This window comes from Talpa europaea (assembly GCF_964194135.1).
Source record: "Talpa europaea genome assembly, chromosome: 12".
NCBI lineage: Eukaryota > Metazoa > Chordata > Mammalia > Eulipotyphla > Talpidae > Talpa > Talpa europaea.
In genome coordinates, this window is record NC_140079.1 from 79210901 (window position 1) to 79235198 (window position 24298).

At 45.4% G+C, this 24298-nt stretch overlaps 1 protein-coding gene across 2 annotated transcripts; it reads right to left on the minus strand.

Moving 5' to 3' along the window:
- Positions 1–1652: 1652 nt before the first annotated feature.
- On the minus strand, positions 1653–23935 carry STYXL1 (serine/threonine/tyrosine interacting like 1; the record flags this gene model as incomplete). Of its 2 annotated transcripts, XM_084251534.1 has the most annotated exons (8): positions 1653–1784; positions 3911–4023; positions 5626–5723; positions 7886–8031; positions 12079–12224; positions 16228–16375; positions 20376–20437; positions 23833–23935. In XM_084251534.1, 8 exons carry the CDS (start codon positions 23933–23935, stop codon positions 1653–1655), a joined length of 948 nt encoding a protein of 315 aa, XP_084107660.1. The 2 variants fall into 2 exon arrangements, with proteins under 2 accessions (XP_084107660.1, XP_084107661.1); XM_084251535.1 differs by lacking the exons at positions 12079–12224; positions 16228–16375.
- Positions 23936–24298: the final 363 nt, after the last annotated feature.

Sequence of the window (24298 nt, forward strand, 5' to 3'; positions counted from 1 at the left end):
TCTGCACAGCAAAAGAGACAATAACAAAAACAAAGAGAAACCCCACCAACTGGGAGAACATTTTTGCACCCAACACTAATGATAAAGGACTGATCACAAAAATCTGCAAAGAGCTGATGAGACTCAACAACAACAAAGAAAATAATCCAGTCAAAAAATGGGCAGAAGAGCTAAAAAGAAACTTCTCTGAAGAGGAAATGCAAATGGCCAACAGGCATATGAAAAAATGTTCAACATCACTTGCCATCAGGGAAATGCAAATCAAAACTACCATGAGATACCATCTTACACCAGTGAGAATGGCACATATTAAAAAAACTAGCAACAACAAATGCTGGCGAGGGTGTGGAGAAAAAGGAACTCTTCTGCACTGTTGGTGGGAGTGCAAACTGGTCCAACCACTGTGGAGAGCTGTGTGGAGATTTCTGGACCTACTAAACATAGAGCTTCCATATGATCCAGCAATTCCACTCCTAGGTATTTACCCAAAGGACACAGAAACATCAATTCCAAAGAACACCTGCACCCCTATGTTTATAGCAGCACTGTTTACAATAGCTAAGCTTTGGAAACAACCCAAATGCCCAAAAATAGATGACTGGATCAAGAAGATGTGGTACATATATACCATGGAATATTACTCAGCATTCAAAAAAGATAAACACATGCAATTTGCAGCAACATGGATGGCGCTGGAAGGGATCATGCTCAGCGAAATAAGCCAAAAAGAAAAAGAAAAATACCGGATGGTCTCACTCATAGCAGGAATCTAGAAAACTTAAATAAGGGACCAGGAAAATGAATAACTATAAGAAAGTGAAAATCAAAATCAACAGAAAACTATGAACCAGAGACACTTTTAGGGGGGCGGGGGCGGGAGGGGAGGGATTGGGGTCAGAATGGGGGGGCTGCAATTGTATGGGGAATATAACAATAAAATTTATAAAAAAAAAGGTAAAAAAAAATAAATAAAACTCACTTGCTTAAAAAAAAAAAAAAAAGATTTGAGGAATCTTTAGAAACCTAGTGTGGCGGGTGGGAGGAATAGGAGTCTCTTGGTAAACTCAGGCAAAAAGGAGTGGGGACCAAAGAAAAGAAATCTGTACAAACGACCAGGGGAGGAGTAGAAGGGAAGGCTTGGACTGCAGTAGAGACAAAGGTGTGCCCGTGTCCAGAGCTGCAGAGTGTAGCAGTTAGGAACTGAGCCAAGGCTGGGCCTGGCACATTTAGGGCTGATGATCTCTCTTTCCGGGTGGGCATCATGACACCCCCTGTGGACCAACACAAGGTAGGAGGAACTCCTGCAGCAGCAACACACACACACATACACACACACGCACCAGCAGCCCCTAAAGGATCCAAGTCACGCAGGACATGTGGGGCTGCCAGATGCTCCTCCAGGGACAGCCTCAGGAGGTGTAATAGGGGTGTCCAGGGTGCCCCAAAAATGTGGGTTTTCACAGTCTGAGCAGAGTACACCTGCTGTGTGGTGTGAACAAGAAGCCTAGAAAGAACCACATCAGGAGGCTGACATGAGGCTCTGGGCAGCAAAGGCCCTGCTTCTAGACCAACCTGATTACACATCCTGGCCCACCACCCATAAGAAGTCTCTAGCAAGGCTCTTCAGGACCCGTGGCTGGCCACAGAGGAGATCAGTAGAGTGGATCAGAGATGTCTGTGGTGAAGTCTCCGAGGACAACCTGCTCCCACTGTAACAGCTGAGCCACAAAGTTCCGATTTGGACGCATGTTGTTTTTGCACTTCTTAACATGGACCCAGGACCTCTACGAATGCAAGGAGAAAAAGAGAACTTCAGGATTGGACCTGGGCTCTTTCTGTCTAGATCAGAGCCAGCTCAAAAGGAACAGGAGGCACCTGCTCAGGGGCCAGCAGTAGACTGAACGGCTGGACACACTGGGGCAAAGAGTCAAAGGAACAGGCTTGCGCCTATTTCTAGATATGGGGATAGAAATCATTCTTATTTCAGCTGGCTCCAATGATAGACATCTGTGAAACCTCCCATAAGCAGGAAGGCACCATGCTCATGGCTGGGGCACAATGCAGCCTCAACAAAGGTTGGCATTGTGAGTGCATAAATGAATGGAAAGGGGCAGAGAACTATGGGTATATTCTCTGAAAAGAGAAAATTGAAGTTACATTCTTTCAGGCATCTACCCTAAGATACAGGAGGGTAATTACATGAAGGAAGGTAACAAGCTGGCCTCCATCTGGATTAAAGACAGAGGAAAAAGGAAATAGCCAAAGTGGTGCCTCAACAAACTAGGAATAGATGGAAACTACCTCAACAAAACAAAGGTCATGTATGAAAAGTTCATAGATAATGTTATACTCAGTGGTGAAAACTGAAACTAAATCAAGAACAATAAAAGGATGCCCAGCTTTCACCACTTCTATTCAACATAGTGGAAGTCCTAGCCAAGCAATAAGGCACAAGAAGAAAGAAAAAGCATCCAAACTGGAAAGGAAGACATAAACTTACCTGTTTGCAGATCACATGATCTTATATGTAAAAAACCTTGAAGATTATACCAAAAAAACCTATTAGAGCTAATAAATTAATTTAGCAAAGGTGCAGGATAAAAAAATCAACAGTTGCATATCACTACAAATGAACAATTTGAAAACAATTCTATTTATAATAGCATCAAAAAGAAGAAAAAATATATAGGAACAAACTTATCAAAAACTTGTATTCTGAAAACTACAAATAAATGGAAAGACATCATGGACACAGATTAGAAGACTAATATTGTTAAGATGTCAATACAAACCAAAGCAGTCTATAGAGTTAATGCACTCTCTATCAAAATCCCAGCACCGGGCCTCCCTGGTGGTGCATGGGGTTAAGCACCACACTATGAAGTGATCCGAGGCCACTGCAGCCCGAGTTCAATCCCCAGCTGGCCAGGGAGCAACCCACATGGCACAGCACACCTCTCCTGGTTTGCCCACTGCTCCCCTCAGCAGTGTGTTTCAGTCAGTCTGCCTATTCTGTTCCTCACTCTGTCTCTGATGGATCCTCTCATCCCCCCCCCCACATCTCTGGCCTGTACCCCAGCTCTTGCATGCATAAATAAATAAATCTTTAAAAAAAAAATCCCAGCACCGTTTTTGGCAGAAATAGAAAAATCCATCCTAAAATTCACATGGAATATCAAGGAACCCGGGACAGTCAAAACAATCTTGAATAAAGAAAAACGAAGTTGGGGGTCTCACACTTCCTGGTTTCAAACCTTTGATGGTACCACAAAATTAAAATAATCAAAACAATGTAATACCGGCATAAAGACAGAAATTTAAACCATCGGACCAGAATAAACAGCTCAGAAATAAACCTTCGCATAAATGGTCAAATGACTTCAGTAGGGCGCCAAAACCATTCAGCGCCTGCAAAGCTCCCCCATCCCCTTGGGCAGGGGACAGCAGAAAGCACTGTCCTGAGAGTCATGAACTTGAGTTCCCAAAGGGTTTGTAATGATGGGTCTCTGCTTCCTTCCCCTCTGTGGACCCTGCTCTCCTCAGGGGTAAAGGAAGATGGTTGGCCTGGATACACAATGAAGCCACGCCAGCACTGCAATCCTGTGACTCTAAGCAGAAGCCAGAACCACCAACAAATGCTGATGGACAGAGTGACAGCAGCGGGGGACACTCAGATAGTGCTTGCCTAGCCTGAGTCCTCTGGGCCTCACCCATGTGCCCAGCCTCAGCCTCTAGCTGGACCACTGAGACCCAGTCCTTGGATGTAGGGTGCTTGAGTAAAGCTCTGGACTTGGAGTTCCCTCCCTGAACCTTTCCCCTCCCACCTCCCAGTTAGGGCTCAAGGCAGTGCTGGGGCCCCACTCCTCCCACCACTGCAGGTGGCCAGGGCTTCAGGCCAGGGGAAGCATACCTCCAAGGTCTCCTCTCTCGCGTGCATGAGGTAAGCTATAATAGCTGTGCAACTGCGACTGATACCCAAAGTGGAGAAGACCAGGATAACAGAGCCAAGCTCCAGATGAATGTCTGCAAAAGGAAGGAAGGGTGGGGGTTATGCATAGCCTTCTTCCCTGGATTGCTGTAAAATGACTGGCCTCAGTGGGTCTAAGAGTGAGTTCAGAACCAGTACACGATGTCCTCAGCTAATCATGTACATCTCTTTCATTGCCTGGCAATTGAGGGCCCTCAGAACTGGCAGCAGTTCTAGAGAATGACACCTGGGTGTTCAGCATTATCCTGCCAAGGCCTTTTCATTGCTTTCCAGGTTTTCCAGCCCAGGAAGATCCCCTTCCAGTTGGTCTCCCTTGGTTAGGATGAAAGGATCATTTCCCAAAAGCATTTGGGTGCTGACAGAGATAGTGTAATCGAGGTATGAATCCTGGCTCTGCCACTCACTGGCTGTAGGTCTTGAGCATGTCACTCTTAGTCACAGTTTCCTCATATGGGAATGGAATAATAGAATATTACTTGTCTCATAAGGTTCTGTACTGTACTTAGTCCAGTGTCTGGCACAGAGATGGCAGGTGAATTTAATGCCCCTGAGACTATGAATCTCACTCATTAAGGAGTAGGGGAGGTATCTGAAATGGCATCCTAGGTCTGGCCTGGTAACCCCCAAGAACTGAAGATAAACATACCAAGTAGTAAACATACCACTGTGGACTGTCAGCACTGGCGGAGAACTCAGAGATGACTAAAGTCAAGTGCCTCACTGTATAAATAAGGAAACTGAGGCACTGAGCAATTAAAGCCTGGTCCAGAGTCCCCCAGTAAGGTGGGGCAGCAAGAGGGGGCATCTTTGTGCCATAGGGCTGTGCCATTCTATGGTAGGACACATGGCTAGTCTCTGTTTCAGCTCCTAGTCAAAAGATAATTGCAACCTTCTGGGCAAATGAGGCATGGCTAGATCAAAATGTCACCCTCTACCTTACATGCAGCATTTCAGGCAGGGGGCTGTGTTGGTGCCAAGAAAGTATCTCTATGCTGACCTGACACAACCTCACTCTTGGCAGGATCTTGCTCCTCTTGTGTAATCCTGAGCCCTGGGACTGTCTGAAAACCCACTCTCAGTGAGTCAGGCAACAGGCAGGCACTGCTGTGGCTGGCAGAATACAGAGATGCTGGGCACATCAACTGGGAGTCTCAGACGTCACAGCTAAGGGCTCTAGAGACTTCCTTCCATCCCATCCTCCAGATCAGATAGGAGGGCAGGCATGGATGGAGTGAGATTCACGTCTGGGTCCCAGAGCCCAGCCCATGAGCAGGCCCCCATGAACCACATACCCAGCCTCACTTCAAGACCGCCCAATAGATGTAGTGAGGCCAGGGTACAGCTCAACCAGGCCCAAAAGGCCACATTGGTCCAACCAGGACCAGAACAGAGTGCTCAATCCACAATCTGGTGCACTTAGTTGGCCCCAGGGCTCCCAAGGTGAACATGGCCACACACATCACCAAGGGTCCCTAAGAGGCGGTTCTGGGACTTGTCCACACCTGGCAAGGCTCATGTTGGGCCCTGTCCTTACTCTCCTGAGCACTGAGGGTCACGATCAGAAATAGGAACGTGGATGAGTTCAGGGTACCCTCTGGCCCTGAGCACAGGCTGCTTGATTAGAGAAAGCTCCTTACCAATGAAGTGACAGAGATGACGAAAAAAAGGTGAAATATTCGCTTCCTGGGAATCTTCTATCTGGATGTGCAGAAGCTTGTCAGCATCACCTTCAAAACTAAACAGAAGAAAACCACCGATAATTGGACAGACTGACACTCTACCCACTGTGGAGTCCCTCTCACAGCAGCAGAAATAGAGAGGATGCTGGGCACATACCAGGAGATACAGGCAAGAAACTGAAACCCTCTCAGAAAACAAGCACCAATCTCATAGAGCACGTATGCACTGGTCTATATTCGGACTCCAGTCTCATCTACAGGTTTCCTTTCTTCTCTTGCACCGGTAACATAAGCAGGTAGTTTTTTAAGTCTTAGCATCTGGTCAAGGAAGACTTTCCATGTGTTGTTCTTCAATATTCAGCTATTTTTGCTGTTTGCATTTCCATATGTCTTAGTTCTATATCAATTTCCACAGACCTACTGGGATTTTATTGCACTGCATTGAACCTGTAGACCAGCTGGGTAGAACTGACACATTTACAAAAGTGGTTCTTCTAATCAATGACCAGCCTGACAAGTTTCCTCATAGGCACATGCTTTTAAGCAGCTGCCCAGAGCTCTAATTCTTCGTATTGAGTTTTCCATTCTCTAAGCAGGTCTCTCCTGTAAATTCAAATCAATTTGACCTCTCTGAATTCTCAGCTCGCTACCCTGAACTCACAAAGCATGACCCCACACCTGTATAGTGACCTACAAACTATCTCTTAGCAATAAGCTGGATCCATTGTTGGGTTCGCCTTGGTTTTTCCATCTCTCAGGAATCACTACCTTGTGTTGTCTGTTGGTCATTGTGTGAAATCTCTCGTTCACAGATATTTTGTCTGGGTTTTTCAGTGGAATTATAAATCTTATCCCACTTACTCCATCATGGTCAGAAAGGGAAATTCTTCTCCTTTACATTTTTAAAGGATATATTCTCTGAGTATAAAATTGGGTATTCTCAGTTGCTTTAAGACTACACTCCTTTTTGTTGTGTAACAAAATACACTAATACTTAGTGACTTACAACTACAAACATGTAGGGCCTCCCCGGTGGCGCAGCGGTTGAGCGCTGGGTTACGAAGCTGCCCGCGGCCTCTGAAGAGCCGGTTCAATCCCCGGCTGCTCCCCGGCCACCGGAGGAGGATCCACATGGCGCGCAGACCTCTCCTGCCTCCTGCTGCTCCCCTCAGCAGTGTACTTCGGTCCCTCTGCCTGCTCTGCTCCCCGCTCTGGCTCTGGTGAATTCTCTCACCCTCCCGCGCTTCTGACTGTACCCAGTGCATATATAAACAAAACAAACAAAATAAATAAATAAATAAATAAAACATGCCTCTATTAAAAAAAAAAAACAAAAAAACTACAAACATGTATCTGGTGTTTGTAGAACATCCAGCTTGGATCTTGGATCCGGAACCTGGGTACAGTTTGACTAGATACCATTGGCTCGAAATTCCTCACAAGGTCATAGTCAACTTATTGGCTGAGTCTCTCATCTGGTTTCATTTTAGGCTTAATTGGAGAAGAGCTGCTCCTAACTCACATGATTGTTATCAGGATTCAGTTCCTTAGAGGCTTTTGACTGAGGGCCTCCGTTCATCACAAACTACTGTCTGGAGCCCTCCTGTAGGTTCATGCCCCATGGACCCTAGAGAGCATCAGTCTTCCTTCTACTCTGTGAGACATGGTAAAAAGATGTTGCCCTGATCCAGAAAGCAGGCCCTTGTGAGACACTGAATTCACTGGCACCTTGATCTTGGACTTCCTCCTTCCACAGCTTGAGAAATACATTTCTGTTGTTTTTAAGTCACCAGTCTATTGGGTCCTATTCTCAGTCTGAATGGACTAAGACAAGAGTTATTTCTCAGAGGGCCTGAGATGAGGCAAAGCAGGCAAATCAGGAAAAAAGAATAGGATACTTTGTACCATAGTGTTAAATACCAGGAAAGCATTACTTTTGGTGAGATTTTTTTTTGGGGGGGGGTTACAGTTTTGCTCTTCCATATGTCCACATGTTCCACTCACCTTCAACCACTTTTGATAATATTTAGAGGGTAAGTACAGGATGTCAGTTTGGGGCAGAGGATGCCATGGCCAAGCCAGGAAAAAAACTTCAGCCCAGGAATAGATGTGTGTTGACTTCTAAGAGCTCTTTCAACTCTCTACATGCACTGCACTAAGTATCTTGTATAAATAGATGATGCTTACTCTGAAAAAAATCAATAATAGCTCTACTTACAATGGTGTTGTCTCCATGCAAACATTGACATGTGCTTTGATTTTCAAATCCTTCTGAATTTTAGGGTCACACGCTTGCCTGAAATCACCCAGGTAGATCTTACCTGGAATTATTTCAACAGGATATGGCTGAAATGCATCCAGTTCCTGAGGTGGGGACAGAAAAAGGTTAATAATATACATATATCTATTATACATACATACATACATATATATACATACATATATATATATACACACACACACATATATATATATATATATATATATATATATACTTGATAATATCCCCCCAGGGAAGAAGCTGATTTTGTTTTTGCATTGCTTAGATTTGGTTTTGTCTTTTGACTTTTTTTTTTTGTCTTGTCTCTTGAAATGTTACTCATCAAACAGAAAGACAATCCAGGGCAGCGAATAAGACTGAAATGTATGCATTAAGAGAAACTGGCAATAACCTGCATGGGGAGTTAGAGGACTGGTCACAACGGAGGGACTGAACCACAGTGTCACAGCACAGTTTGCTGATATGGAGGCAGACACCCCAACTCTCTCCACCGCACCTGTCTGCATTAGACCGAGTACACAAAGATTCAAGTCAAACCCTCTGTAGCCCAGAACAGTGGAAACCAGTTGTCCAGTTGGGGGAGAGGGAGACCAGAAAGATAGAGCCCTTTTATCACACTTAGAGGCTACCATTAAAAAAAAAAAACAAAACAATGAAACTACTCACATAGAGCCTATTTGCCTTTAGGAAATGAATACTGATGAAATTCTGATGAGTTCTGATTTAAAGTGGTAGGGAGAACACTTACATAGACGCCCACTGAATTCCAGGTCTAAAGTTAGAGTAAGAAAAATTTTAGTTTCTTTGAAAAACAATGAAGCAAAGAAAAAGATTATTTCTACACTTCCCAACATGTATTCCAAGAAACAAGTCCCTCACGATGCACTTTGAAAAAAAAGTTCAGAGAACTAAGCACATATGGGAGCAGTACTTATGCTACCCTGCTCTCAGAAACTCACACTGTACATTAGCAATTAAGGGCTCAAAGAAATTCAGGAGTAAAGAAACCCCCTAGTCACTTTCCACTATGGAAAGCAGAATGGAGGTTCCTCAAAATATTAAAACTAGAACTACCATATGATCTCACAATGACACTTCTGGGTATATAACTAAAAGAAATGAAATCACTATCTGGAAGAGATATCTACACCCCCATGTTCATTGCAGCAATACTCATAACCAAGACATGAAAACAACCTAAGTGTCCACTCAAGGAAGAATGGATAAAGAAAACGTGATGTGAATATAAAATGGAGTATTACTCAGCTATAGAAAGGAAATGCTACCATTTGCAACAACATGGATAGACTGGAGGGCATTATGCTAAGTGAAATAAACCAGAGAAGACACTGCACGATCATCTCCTTTATGCATGCAATCTAAAGAAGCCAAACTGACAGAAACAGAAGAGACTGAGAGCTGCCAGGGTCTGGGGTGGGCAACATGGGGAGATGCTGGTCAAAGGGTAAAAACTAAGATGACTAAATTCTGGAGATCTAATACACAACATGGTAACTATAGCTAACAACACTGTAGTATATGCTGTATTATATACTTGAGAGTTGTTAAAAGAGTAGTTTTTTTTAAGAGTAGATCTTAAATATTCTACACACACACACACACACACACAATCCACTACTGCTGTATCACCTGATGCTTCCAATATGATCTGTTTAGAAACCCCTTTCCCCCACCACACTCCAATAATTACAAAGATAAAACCCAGTTCTAAGATTCCTCTGGCTCTGAGTCTGACTCAGAAATGACACTGTAGGTACCTCAGGCTACTTGCCGTCTGCTTCAGCCCTTCTCAGAGTCCTCTGGCCTCAGCAGTCTCCCCACCTAGTGAACCCCCTGAAAGCCCACATCCTTCGGCCTCTCTGGTGGCACAAGGGGTTAAGACACAGCACTGTGAAGCTGTCCACAGCACAAGCTCGATCCCTGGCCAGGGATTTACCCACATGGCACAGCAGACCTCTCTTGTCTCGCCCGCTGCTCCCCTCAGCAGTGTATTTCAGTAGATCCGCCTGGTGTGTTCCCCACTCTATGGTGAATCCTCTCGCCGCCCCCGCACCTCTAGCCTGTACCCCAGCTCTTGTATGCATAGATAAATAAATCTTAAAAAAAAATGAAAACCCAAATCCTTGCCAAGCTGTCAGCCTCAAAAACTGTAATTAGAGAGAAGATGGCCAGCTGGGCCAATCCTCAATCTTAAGAAAGAGAAGTATGACCCTTCTACATGCAGGCAGGCCCGCTGCTTGCAGATGTGACCCAAAGCTCAGCTGACCCCACTCAGGACACTCAGCTTGCTGGAGCAAAATGAAACACCATTACTTTCATTGAAAAATCTTGCCAAACACCTATCACAAATTTATCAACCCTCTTCCTGTTGCTTTCAAACCGATTTCCTTTCCTGTGTTTGTATGGGCTGCAGGGGAAGTGGGTGTGGCGTGGATAACAATGTGCTGTATTATAAAGAGCTAGTATGTTCTAGATGACAGTGTGGACGACCATCTCAACAAAGGTAAGAAAAATAGGCATCTCAGGTTAATGTGTCCAAACAGAGCTCATAGCCTCCCTCTACTTTGCTTCCTCCTCCCATGTCCCCCACCTCAGTAAGCCACACCACGGGTCACCTGTCCCACCTAAACCTGGCATTACCCTATATTCTTCCCTGCCCTGTGGCCCTCCATGTCTAATCAGTGACACTTCCTAATTATTTCTTGAATCTCTCCTCTCCCTCCCTGCCTTCTAGCAGGTCTCCCCAAATTCATGCTGCTCTCTGATCTGCTCTCCACACTGCATTCAGAATTAATTTTTCCAAGTGTAATCTGACATTGCCACCTCTGACTTAAAACCCTGTGCTGGCTCACCATCCTCCCTCGCTAGTGTGGTCTTTACATATCTTAGTCACAGAACCCCTTTGCTCAAAGTAAAACCTGATTTATTTAAGAAGTCACTTGGTCTAAAGTGGGGAGGGGTAGTCTCAGGGCCTCTATCACCCTTACTATTCCTTGGGGAACAGTAGTAACGCTCATATCTTACTGAGTGGTAGAACACATAACAAAAGAGGAAAGGCTTTCAATCTTATCCTTGAATTAAGGTTCCAAGGCAGGGAGAGGCCAATACTAGGTACCGACATCCTAAAGAAGGCCATAAACATCTAAAATAGAATTCACCTCACTCACACCCTGGAAGTTACCATCAGCCACAACCCTATTCCTCTCCCCAATAGCAGGGCAAGTCATAGGTGTATATATATGTAGACATGTCAGAATTGACCAAACTGCACACTTTAAATATATGCAATTCATCCTATGTCAATTACACTTTACTAAACTTATTTTTAAAGGTGGGCAGGGGTGAGTTATTGGCAGCATGATGTTTCCAAAGAAGAAAGATACCCTCCATACACTGCAAAGCCAGTGACAGGTACCCCTCCAGGAGGGAGGAGTGCCTGGCAGGAAGGAGAGACAGGCTGTACACCCCTAGAGTCAAAAATCAAAGTGTGGTTATCTTGTGTTACATGTAATCCTATTTATAGTCTTCAATAAACCAGACACAGCACAATGCTCTGCCTGCCAGGCATCACTACCCATGTGCCTAGCAGCTTAAGTGCCCGCTACCCAGCTCTCTTCCTCACAAGCACCTCCTCCCGGCTTGGCTCCAGGAAGCAAGTGCCTCTCCTCTGGATTCCAGGTACCTGGTAAGTCCCTGGTCTCCCCTGCTAGAAGAAGGACACTTCATAGGCAGAGGCTGCCATCTCACCCTCTGTTGTATCCTCTGCACCCTGCCAGGGCTGGTGGCACCAGATGGCTAAGAATGGCAAGGCAGCCTCAAATCATGATGCCTGTCTGACTTCGCCCATCATCCAGAATCCCCCCTGGGATTCTTGTCTTCCAAACAGACCTTGCCTCTCAAAACCACAGTGGCCTTTGCCCGTTTCTGACAATTATAAATTCATATAAAGGTTCATTGACTGGACCTTTTGGCTGCCCCAAGTTTATTTCCCAAGCTCAGTCTCTGACATCTCTCCCATCTTTTTCATATTGTCTGTCTCCTCAGTCTCCTACCCCTCTCCCCACATTTTGGTCCCAAAGGGAAGCCCATACACCCCAATTATGCCTTACCTGTGGCATCCAGATGATCTTCTGCGTCCGGAAGAAGTGGTACATGGCTGAGAACAGCTGGTATCCCCCTTTCAGGATGTGGATGGGGTGGCGGGTGTGGTGGGCCAGGGCTGTGCCACACTCAAGGGCAGTTCCAAGCTTCACTCCTAAAAGCGGAGACCAAAGAGATGTGACCCCTCTGTGTTCACCATTTGTCTAAAGCTCCAGTGGATGGCCACTTTATTCTGAAAAGCAATTATCTAGGAAGGTGAAGCAAAGATAGAGATGAATATTAAAATTAAAATTTAATAAGCAACTTACTACCAAGTAGGTTGTTCTCTCACTCCATAAACTCTGAGATTGTATATCAATCTCTAGATCATTGTAAGGAGAGATGGCTTAACAAAAAGGAAATGTTATATATATCCATATAGTATACCACACAATTCACCTATTCAAGGTGTAGAAGTGAATGGTTTTTGAGGAAATGCCAAACTGTTTTCCATGCATTCTGAACAGCCATGCATGTGTGCTCCGGATCCTTGCCAACACTTGTCTTTTTGATTATAGCCATCCTAGTAGAAGTGAAGTGATATCTCTTTGTGGTTTTGACATCACTTTAATCTTAAGTGCTTTCACTGATCTGCAGAATCACTATCAAACACCAAATTAGATATATGTAATGGGAAGCTTGTATCACTATAGATAAGCCAAGCTACCCAGAGGCCAGGATCTGACACCTCACTTCCAGGTGTAGCAGACCCTGGAGAGCCCCCCCAAAAAGGAGAAAGGGTGCCTCCCTGGTGGTGCAGGGGTTGAAGACACAGCTCTATCAACTTATCGCCAGCCACTGCAGCATGAGTTCGATCCCTGGCCAGGGAGATGACCCACATGGCACAGAAGACCTCTCCTGTCTTGCCCGCTGCGCCCCTCAGCAGTGTATTTCAGTAGATCTGCCTGTTCTGCTCCCCACTCTGTCTCTGCTGAATCCTCTTACCCCCCTCCACCCTGCACCTCTGGCCTACATCCCAGTTCTTGTATGCACAAATAAATAAATAAATAAAAATATTTTTAAAAGGAAAAAGTCAGCATCTGACTTCTATACTCAACTTTGGTCTAGGAAGAGAAATTCAATTCTAGCAGGGGTTGCTGAGGACATAGGTGGCCTGAGATGGGTCTTACATTTGGGTGAAGAGCCTGGAACTAGTCAGGTCAGAGAGATCTGGCAGCTAGTGAGAGAAGAGCCAAAGACCACCCCAAATGGCTTGGTTTGGGAGCCAGAGAGTTCAGCTTGGGTCTCATGGGGCTGCTGGCTCCCTTCTGAGCAAGAGACTAAATGATGACTGCTGGGTCAGAGGCCCCAGGGAGTTGGGGAGGGTGTCCCAGGCCACATTGCTGCTGTTTTTTAAATCAGACAGATGCTCCCCACCAATGTTGCAAGACCCACTGGAGGGTTTATTCACACTCAGGAGCATGGGATCTGGCCTTCCTAGCTGCAGGAAGGCCAGGAGACAATTAGAAACTTCAGTGAGAAGTCCTGAGAACATCCCAAGATTCAGACAAGATGTAACAAAGGGCACACAAGTTGGCTATACCTTACCTGGAGGCCAGGAGCAAAAGACTACAGGGAAACTGACACCTGCTTCCAGGATGTGATGAAGGCTCCTCCAACACCCAGCTCTCCTTGGGGGTCCCGGGAGGCATGTGTTTAACAGTGGAAAGGAGAGAATGGTGGGAGAAACCTTCAAATGGTCTTTTACCCAAAGACTGCATTTATATGAAAGATACCATTCTATTTTTTTTAAGATTTTCATTTATTTATACATACAAGAGCTGGGGTACAGGCCAGAGATGTGTGGGGTGAGAGGATTCACCAGAGACAGAGTGGGAAACAGAACAGGCAGACTGACTGAAATACACTGCTGAAGGGAGCAGCAGGCGAGGCAGGAGAGGTCTGCTTCCCCATGTGGTTTCTCCCTGGCCAGCCAGGGATCGTACTCGTGCTGCAGAGGCTGCAGATCGCTTCACAGTGCAGTGCTTAACCCCTTGCGCCACCAGGGAGGCTGAAAGATACCATTGTAAAGGAGAAAAGTTGCCTTGAGTGGGCAGGGTGTTTGTGGTTTGGGTTTGGGTTTGGGTTATCTGCTATTGTTGCTTTGTGGTTCTGGTTTCCCACAGAGTGAGAATAGCAGTGAGGTCATTTTTTAGAAAGCAGAGGGGTTATCTTTACTGACAACCATTTTTAGCATTTCAGGGTCCAGTCCCCAATCCCAGGACTGCAGACTAGAGCCCAACAGGATGAGTTTTGGGAAGCTGTCTGCCTCCAGGCAAGACTGGTTTTATTAAAGATGGAAGCCTAGCACCACCCAGTGACTGCTGGTGTGAATGTCCTGACCCGAGGAACTGCACACACAGATACTAGCTTCAGTGCCACAAAAAGCAGAGCTCCCAGGCCAATGACAAAAGGTGGTCAGCCCCAAACTGGGAGCTGGATTGAGACAGTGGTGCCTTGATAAAACAGATTAGATGACTGCGTTTTAAGGCTCTGGCAAAGAGCCAGAGTGATTCATCATTGTTCTCCACCATCACTAACCAGGCCTTGGGAGGCTGTCAAAGCCAAACTCCCTGGATTTGGATCCTGACCCCCTACTTACTAGGCATGATGGTTTAAAATCATGTCTACAGATCCCTCCAAATACCTCCTTTTAGAAGGTGGTGCCTTGGCCTCCCCTGGTGGCGCAGTGGTTGAGCACTAGGCTGTGAAGCTGCCCACAGCCTCTGCAGCGCTGGTTCGATCCCCGGCTGCCAGTGAGGGTCCCACATGGCACGCAGACCTCTCCTGCCGCGCCCATTGTGGGGCGCCCAGCTGTGTCCCCTCAGCAGTGTACTTGGTCAGTCTGCCTGTTCTGCTCCCTGCTTTGGCTCTGGCGAATCCTCTCACCCTCCCACACTTCTGACTATATCCAGTGCTTGTATAAATAAATAAATAAATCTTTAAAAGGTGGCGCCTACGTGCTCTGCCCCTGAGGGTAGGCTGTACGTAATAACTCGCTTCTAATGAATAAAATGTGGCCAAAGTGATTGTGCATAAGTCCCAAGGGCAGGTGGCTTTCCCTCACTCTCCCTCTCAGCTCGTTCACTCTGGGGAAAACCAGTTGCCATGTCATGAGACTGTCCAAACAAGAGAGGTCCAGATGGCAAAGAACAGGGACACCCTGCCAACAGGCAGAATGAAATGGAGGTCTCCTGGCTAGAGCCACGTACTAGCTAGGCACAGTAGAGCTGACCACTGCTGACTGTGTCATCTCAGACACAGTCCACGCCAGTCCCGTCAGGCCTTCAGATGACAGCAGCCCTGGCTGACATCATGACTACAACCTCAGGACAGACCCATTTCAGAGCCTCCCAGCTATTCTGCTCCTGAATTCTGGAGTGGACAATTCAATTCACAGTGTTTGCTGAGATATCAGGCTACCAAATTGGGGATTAATTTGCTACATAGCAATAGGTGTGGGACCTGGGGTGAGTTACTTTACCCTTTTGGGCCCCAAATTCCCCATCTATAAAATAAGGATGTAACCTTTTAGGAGACATCTCTATGGTCTCACATTTCTATATATCCTATATATAAAGCAGAGGCACTGGCTTTTCAAGGATATTTGTAGAACAGCCTTGGGAGACAGAGACAGTTTTCCCCTTCAGAACCAAGGTCAGGCAGGTTTTCTATCCATCATAAAAGGTTCAGGCCCCCTCAGCTCAGGGTTCTCCTATAATGTACATGTGCAGGTGACTTCTCAACTCTGTACCCTCCTCATGTTACCCTCTACGAACAGGGGCTTGAGAAGAACTTGGGGCAACAGTGCAGGTTCATGATGACATTCTGGCTATTCTTATTGCTCTGAGTTAACAAAGTCCTTCATCTCTGACCCAGGAACCTCTTGTCTTCTGACAGCATCCAGGAAACTGAGTAGACTGACTCATCATCTTTGAGGGAGGGAAACATCTCAGACCCTTCCCAGTTTTCCACAGTAATACCCTTAGGAGGCTGCTCTGAAGACTACAGAGTTGACCCAGGCAGGGCCCTTGGCACGGTTCCTGGCATGTGGCAAAGTGTTCACTACTGTTCACTAACTGTTAATGATTATTCACACTGCGCTTGTCAAGACCCACCTTCTTTAATGTCGTCAGAGTCCTCGTCAACATCCTTTCCATCTTGTTTTAAGATTACCTCCAGGGATGTGGTATTGTTGTCATACACCACACAGTATTTCACACACTCCAGATCCAGAGTCTCCGGGAAAAGATACTCATTTGCCTTCTAGAGAGACCACAAGAAAGGTCTGTTGGTGGGCAGGTACAGTTGAGCAAATATTCCCCACCAGTAGAACCGTACCTATTCTCCTGACTACAATTGCAGGCACGGAAGCACTGAGAGTGGACCAGAGAGCCTGCTAAATTCTGAGGATCTTCCATTCCCACAACCTCTACTGTGAAAAGCTGACCACTGCTGACTGGACCAAAGACTGGCCAAGTGCCTGGCCAAAGAACAGCTGGTCTACTGACCGGCCACAGACTACTGTATTAGGCGCCTTGGCACGAGTGTGTTATCAGAGCAACCATGGCCAACTGAACATCTCTCGGGGGAGAGCGGTTGCCCCCATAAAGAGGACAGAAAACAGAAGGCTTAAATAAGCAGAAGCGATGGCAGGCAGATGTAATGAGACAGAGCATAAACTCTGGGAGAGCAAGAGTTTTGTTCTTTTTGTATCCCAAGCTTCTGGAACAGTGCTTGGCACGTGGCAGGTCAGACATATGGTTATAGAAACAAGTAGGCAAACAAGAGTCATGAAGTCTGAAGAGTAGAGTCGGGGAGTAGTGAGTTACCATGACAGAAACACAAGGGCAGGAACTACAGATGCCTTCCTCTGAGAAGGGGCCACTCTCACAGTGCCAGAATGGCCCAGGATCCCAAAGGGTATTGTTCCGAGCTCAGGGGAGCCTCTGGATGGTAGATGAGAGGCCAGTCTTCCCTTGTTCACAATGCTTCCTCACAGCCCCTCTACTCAGGGGGACTGGGACTGATTTATCCTTTGAATCTGGTCTGGCTGATGCAAAGGCCCCGACAGAGGACTAGGACCAGTGCACATGTACTCCACTGAAGGCAGCGAGGCAAGACCCATGGGAGTACAGGCCACGAGAGTTCTCTGGGACCCCCACGGGGAGAAACCTTATTTGTCAGAAGGAATTATGGAACAGCATTCATAGGATGAGCAAGATTTAGACAGGTGATAGTGAGGAAAGAGAGGTTCTGAGTGAGGAGAAGAGCTTGCACACAGGAAAGGTGTAAATAGCACAGAGAGGCTGGAGTAGGTGGGAGAGCAGGGAAGGATGTAGATGGACATTCATTCATTAAGCAAGCCTTCATTGAGGACCTACTTTGACTTACATGATGCTAGCTTCTGGAATACAGAGATTCTGGAATACAGAGATTCAGAATGGGAAAAGGTGGCCTGGAGGATTTGGATGGCTGGAGCAGGGTGCATTTGAGAGGAGACAGCAAAATCAAATAGAAATTTGCCAGGTGGCAAGATTTGGGGGAATGTTTCAGGCAGAAGGAACAGCTTTCAGTCATTTAGTGAACAAATGGGCAGCGAGCACCTATCAGATGCCAGGGACCAGGCTGAACATCTGGGAGGCTTGTGGACAAATACATATTCAGGGGACCCCACAGACTATATTCCTAGATTCTGAGAGGCCACTGATTGTTAAGATGCACCACCAGTTATAATCAGGAGAGTTCATAAAAGGTGGGATTTATTGTCTTATAACACCATTTCAGGCAAAAGCAATGTGATTCCTAAAAAACCTGAACCCAGGCTCTATAACCCAGATCTTCATCTCAGGTGCTCCTCTCTGCCTTTCCCTGACTTCTCATTCTCCTGAGGTCTGAGTCATGGTTACCACCACTGCCAGGCTCCCATCCTCCAACTCTACCTCCAGAATAGAAAGAGCTGCCTTCTCTAATTCCACTTCTGACTTACTCAGTTTTCATCCTAGGCCCACGGCCAATCACTGTGACCAGTGACTGGACCCTGCTTTAGAGAGCACCATCAGAGCCCCATGATTTAAGCAGGGAGAGGAGGAGTTTCCCTCAAAAAAAAAAAAAAAATAACAGGCGTACTGGACAGAAAAACAATAGATATCCACCACTCATTGGTTGGAGGAAAAGATATGGCCACATTAAAAGTGCAGATCAATTGCAGCTGTGCTTCAACTTCAAAAAATGTTAAAATATGTGTATTTTAAAACCGAGGAAATGCAGTGATATTCAGGCATCAGGTGAGGTGAAGCATGCTGGAGATAAGGCCATGTAGTGATGTGGAATCAGAAGGCCATGAATGCCAAGTTGGGGGACTTTGAGTCCTGCTGAGGCTAGGATTGCCTGAAGGCCTGCAATCTGCTGGCAAACAAGAATGGAGGGAATGGAGGGGATAGGTGTGACCCTGGCTGAGGGGTTCCCAGGGACTGAGGCAGAGAAAATGTCTCTATCCAGAGCTGGGGTGCTGCCAGAATCAAAGAAATAAGCAGAGTTGGGTGACAGTTAGAAACTAAGGGCCACATGGGCCTCCCCGGTGGCGCAGCGGTTGAGTGCTGGGTTGCGAAGCTGCCTACAGCCTCTGCAGCGCCGGTTCGATCCCCGGCTGCTCCCCGGCCACCAGAGGAGGGTCCCACATGGCGCGCAGACCTCTCCTGCCGCCCGCTGCTCCCCTCAGCAGTGTACTTTGGTCCTTCTGCCTGCTCTGCTCCCCGCTCTGGCTCTGGTGAATTCTCTCACCCTCCCGCGCTTCTGACTGTACCCAGTACTTGTATAAATAAATAAATAAAATAAAATAAAATAAATCTTAAAAAAAAAAAGAAACTAAGGGCCACATATCATGAAGGTCAGAGTGACTATCTCTGAATAGGTTACAAGAAGCAGAGAAAAGCCTAAAATTGAAATTAAGAGCTAAAATATAGAATGAGAAAATTGAAATTCAGAGGAGAAAAAAAGTTTTTGATGCTGGATTGGGTGAGGAAAGCAGGATGTCAGGCAGCAAGCTTATTCTGGAAAGAACTCTTGAACCAGGGTTTGTGGTCCCTGAAGATGTGTATGCAGGGGAGGGCCAGAGATCTAACAGCACAGTAGGAAGGGAGTTGGGGGGGTGGGGAGGCTGACACGACAGCTAATTACTGAAGCTGGGAGCCTGGGTGACATCTCAGAGCAAGAAGGTGTACTTATAGACATGAAGGAGATCAAGGACACAGGGACACATCAATGGTTTCCTCTAGGCAGCAGGAGGAGAAAATGAAGCTGAACCAAAGAGAGAGAGAAGCAAGAGAGAACTTGGAAAGCCAAGGGTGGAGCATGTGCTGAGGACTGCCAAGAGCAGAGACAGACCTGAATAAAGACCTGCCAGTTACCTGAAAGAAAAGACACACTGTTGTGGGGAATGAGCCTACACTGCAGTGGTGGGGACATGGTGACCACCTGCAGAGCTCTGTCTTCTTAAAAAGTTGGAATGGGGGGGCCTCTCCGGTGGCGCAGCAGTTGAGCGCTGGGTTGCGAAGCTGCCCGCAGCCTCTGCAGCGCCGGTTCGATCCCCGGCTGCTCTCCAGCCACCGGAGGAGGGTCCCACATGGCACGCAGACCTCTCCTGCCGCCCGCTGCTCCCCTCAGCAGTGTACTTCGGTCCTTCTGCCTGCTCTGCTCCCCGCTCTGACTCTGGTGAATTCTCTCACCCTCCCGCGCTTCTGACTGTACCCAGTGCTTGTATAAATAAATTAAATAAATAAATAAATCTTTAAAAAAAAAAAAGTTGGAGTGGGGAAAGGAAGGTGGGAAGGAGAAGGCTAGGCAGAAAAGGGAGGGGCTTCCACCTCTGGGTTACAGTAACTATCTCTATGGCTTATCATCTGTTCTCTGGGTAGAACAGAAGCTTAAGGAGTGCAGGGACAATAAACCCAACGCATCTTGTATTCTGTTGTAGCTCCAGGGTCTGGAACAATACCTGGAATATCAGTCAAGGAATTAAAGCAATATTTACTTGAGACACTGTTGATTAAGGTGGTATGGGGGCGGGGGGAGGTCGGTATTAGGGATAATTTAGGAAGTGGGGGTGAAGTACAGGAAACCCCTGGGGGATGTCCAGGGATGGTCCTGCCCCTGCTGCCAACAGTATCCAATAATAGGTGCCAGCTCCTAGATCTAGAATATAATCCCCACTCTTTAGACCCTCCTGTGTAGCCAGCATGCCCCAGTTCCTAACTCTGCTCCATACCTTCTTCACTCTAAGGGCTGTAATCACGTGGCTTTCATCATATTCCCACTTGGAACGCACATCTGAAAAGGAGAGTATTTAATTAGTAACTGTATTTGCAAAGAGCTCATGTTCAAACTACTTCCAGCAGGTACATCACCAGCCTATATCTGTTTGTCAGGTAGATGACCATTACTGTCAGTTTAAACTTCAAGGTCTGTGGTTTTACTACTCTGCCCTGCCACACATGACTCCCCTGCCCCCATACCCATACATCCTCCCAGAGGTGGTGAGACTTCGTATCTTTGATTTAGGGAGTCATTTTCTCTGAGAGCTAAACAGCAGGGAGGGGGTAAATCAGAGGCAGAGTGAGTTCATACTAAACCCCCAAGGAATTTTAGACCCAAATTCAGACTCTAGAAAGTAGGAGCTAAGGTTCTAATGCCTCAGCTAGGACAGAAGCTGGGGTGTTGGTATTTCCCAAAATTGGGAGGAGCATTGAGCAGAGATGAAGACTTATATATAAAAAGTCCTAAAACAACTTTTATTCAAAATATACAAGGAGGGGCCTCCCTGGTGGTAGAAGCCACTGCATCATGAGTTCGATCCCCGGCCAGGTAGCTGACCCACATGGCACAGCACACCTCTCCTGTCTCACCCAATGCTCCTCTCAGCAGTGTATTTCAGTCAGTCTGCCTGTTCTGCTCCCCACTCAGTCTCTGGTGAATCCTCTCACCACCCGCATCTCTGGCCTGCACCCCAGGTCTTGAATGCATAAAATAAATACATCTTTATATAAATATATATACATATATAAGTGTATACACACACACACAGAGAATTCTTAAAATTCAGCAATAAGAAGATAACCAGATTTTTTTTAATGGGAAAAAGATAGGAATAAAAACCTCATCAGATAGGAAAAGACACCTTACCAAAGACAATATCCAGATGGCCAAAAAGATATATACAGTTGTTCAACATCATATGTCATTAGGGAATTACAAATTAAGACAACAGTGAAATACCACTACATACCTATTAAAATGTCAAAAACCCAAAACTCTGACAACACCAAATGAGGAGGATATGGAGCAACAGGAATCCGTTCATTGCAAAAGAGTGTAGCTATGTAGGAACAGTGTCTCACTGATTAGAGTCCATCCCTAGGAACAGTGTCTCATTGAGTCCATCCCTACCACTAACTCTTTTTTTTTTTTTTTAAAGATTTATTTATTTGTTTATGCAAGCACTGGGTAGTCAGAAGCGCGGGAGGGTGAGCGAATTCACCAGAGCCAGAGCTGGGAGCAGAGCAGGCAGAAGGACTGAGGTACACTGCTGAGGGGAGCAGCGGGCGGCAGGAGAGGTCTGCGCGCCATGTGGGACCCTCATCAGGTGGCCGGGGAGCAGCCGGGGATCGAACCAGCGCTGCAGAGGCTGCGGGCAGCTTCGCAACCCAGCGCTCAACCGCTGCGCCACCAGGGAGGCCCCCTACCACTAACTCTTATCTGCCATTGTTTATCCTTGACACCACTTAGCAACAAAAATTAAACTACAGAATAGCTACATTCAACAACATGAATGAATTTTAATATAATCTTGTGCAAAAGAAGTCAGAAAAGTGGTCTGTATGATTGAAAAACAAATGAAAGTAAGCATGGTATTGTGAGCTATAAGACACAAAGCCAACACGTAAGTTCAGTGGCACCTCTACACACTAGCAAATATCTTCTGAAAAGGAAATTGAAAAACAATTTAAATGGCATCAAAGAGAATAAATAATGCTTAGGAATTAACTAAACCAAGGATTTGAAAGACTTATATAATGAAAACTAAAAAATGTTCCTGAAAAGACAAATAAATGGAACATTACCTGTTCATGGACTAGGAAACTTAATATTGTTAAGATGTCAATACTACCCAAAACATTCTACAGATTCCATGAAATCTATCAAAATTTAGATGACATTTTTTGAAGAAATAAAAACATCCTAAAATTCATGTGAAATCTCAAGAAACAACTCTGAAAAAAAAAAAAAAACAACTAAGTTGAAGGACTCACAGCTCCTGACTTCAAAACTTACTACACAGCTCTAGTAATCAAAATAGTGTGGTACTAGCATAAAGACAAATAGTTAGACCAATGTGATAGAATAGAAATCCCAGAAATAAACCCTGACATAATGGTCAAGTGATTTGACAATGGTGCTAAAGCCATTCAATGGGAGAAAGGAAAGGCTTTTCAACTAATTTAATACCACCGAACTGTGCACTTCAAAATAGTTAAGATAGTAAATGTGTGTATTTCATGACAATTTTCAAATGTGAGGACAGTCATAATACAAGTTTATAACCAATCCAATTGTTAAAGGCTAACAAAACCAGAAAGTACCTTTCTTACACTGCTGATGAGAGAGCAATTGATACAACGTCTTTGGGGGCAATTTGACAATAATATAGAGAAGCTGAATCTGTAATTAGGCAATTAAATTTCTAGGAATATATCCTGAAGAAACTCTCACACATGAATAAGGAAAGACGCACAATCTTGTTTGCTGCAGCACTGCTCATAATACCACCACAACACAAGTGTAGTGCACCACACTACAATCAATGAGAAATGGATACACATTTCAACCAGCAGTTAAGACAAATACACTAGATCTTCCAGATGATAGGGCAAATCTCAAAAATACAATTCAAAGCAAAAAAGCTACTCGCAAAGGGCCTCCCTGGTGGCGCAGGCGGTTGAGCACCGCACTGTGAAGCTGTTTGCAGCCTCTGCAACGCGGGTTCAATCCCAGCCAGCGGGGCAGAATCCCACACAGGGTGGATGTGGCAGACCTCTCCTGTCTCACCTGCTGCTCCCCTCAGCAGTGTATTTCATCAGTCTGCCTGTTCTGTTTCCTGCTCTGTCTCTGGTGAATCCTCTCACCCTTCCATGCATCTGGCCTGTAGCCCAGTTCTTGTATAAATAAATCTTTTAAAAAAATTTTTTTAAAAAGCTACTGGCAGAATGATTGTACATTATGGTACTATTTGTGTAAATGTTTAAACCATGTATTATTTTAGGATGCCTGCATATATAGTAGAAGTGTAGCAGTCATTTTTGGGGAGGTAAGGAATAGAATCAGGATGGGGAACAAAAAACAGGTAGTACATCTTCTGGGGTAACATTTTATTTATTATGTTAAATCTGAGTGGTAGAGACACTGTTGTTTATTAGTGTTACTACATGTTTGTTAGATGTTTAAAATATTTCTTGAAAACAGTAACAAGAGGACTTAGAACTGGAGTCCTCCAGGAAGTACTCTTCTAGATGAAATCTGGGATAATTTCCAAGTCATGTTAAAGTTAGTAGCCGTGTTTTGAACTATGTCTAAGGAGTCTAACAGTTTTCTAAACTCATTTAGTTCTCCTAGCCTCAAAAGTTTGTCTGAAGGACACTGTTCACTTACCCAATTGTTTATATACTTACCCAATAAACAGAGATAGTTGGGTTCAGTTAATCTGGATAGTTTTGTGACCTGATTCAAGATGTTGTAAAGCTCAGTTGGCTCACACAAAACCAAACCAGGCATCCTATGGGGAAAAATCAACAGTGCACAAGCTTAGAACATCTCTTTCTGATTTCTATAAATAGGCACAAAGTAAGATATTGATTTAAACTCTTTAATACCTTCAAGGAAAGACAAAGTCATATAAGTGAGCAGGAAAGCTTCAAAAACATATAGTGAGATGTGCATAGAGAATAAAACATTGAGCACAACATAACTGAGTCATATTAGAACCAAGCAGGCTGTGAAATAGCCACCAATTCATTTGCAAATAATTACTGTGCACTGAGGAGATGCCAGGTAGTGGAAATAATTGTGGTAAATAAGACCCACCTCACAAAGGTTACAATCCAACAGACATTGGACAAAAACATACAAGTAGGAAAA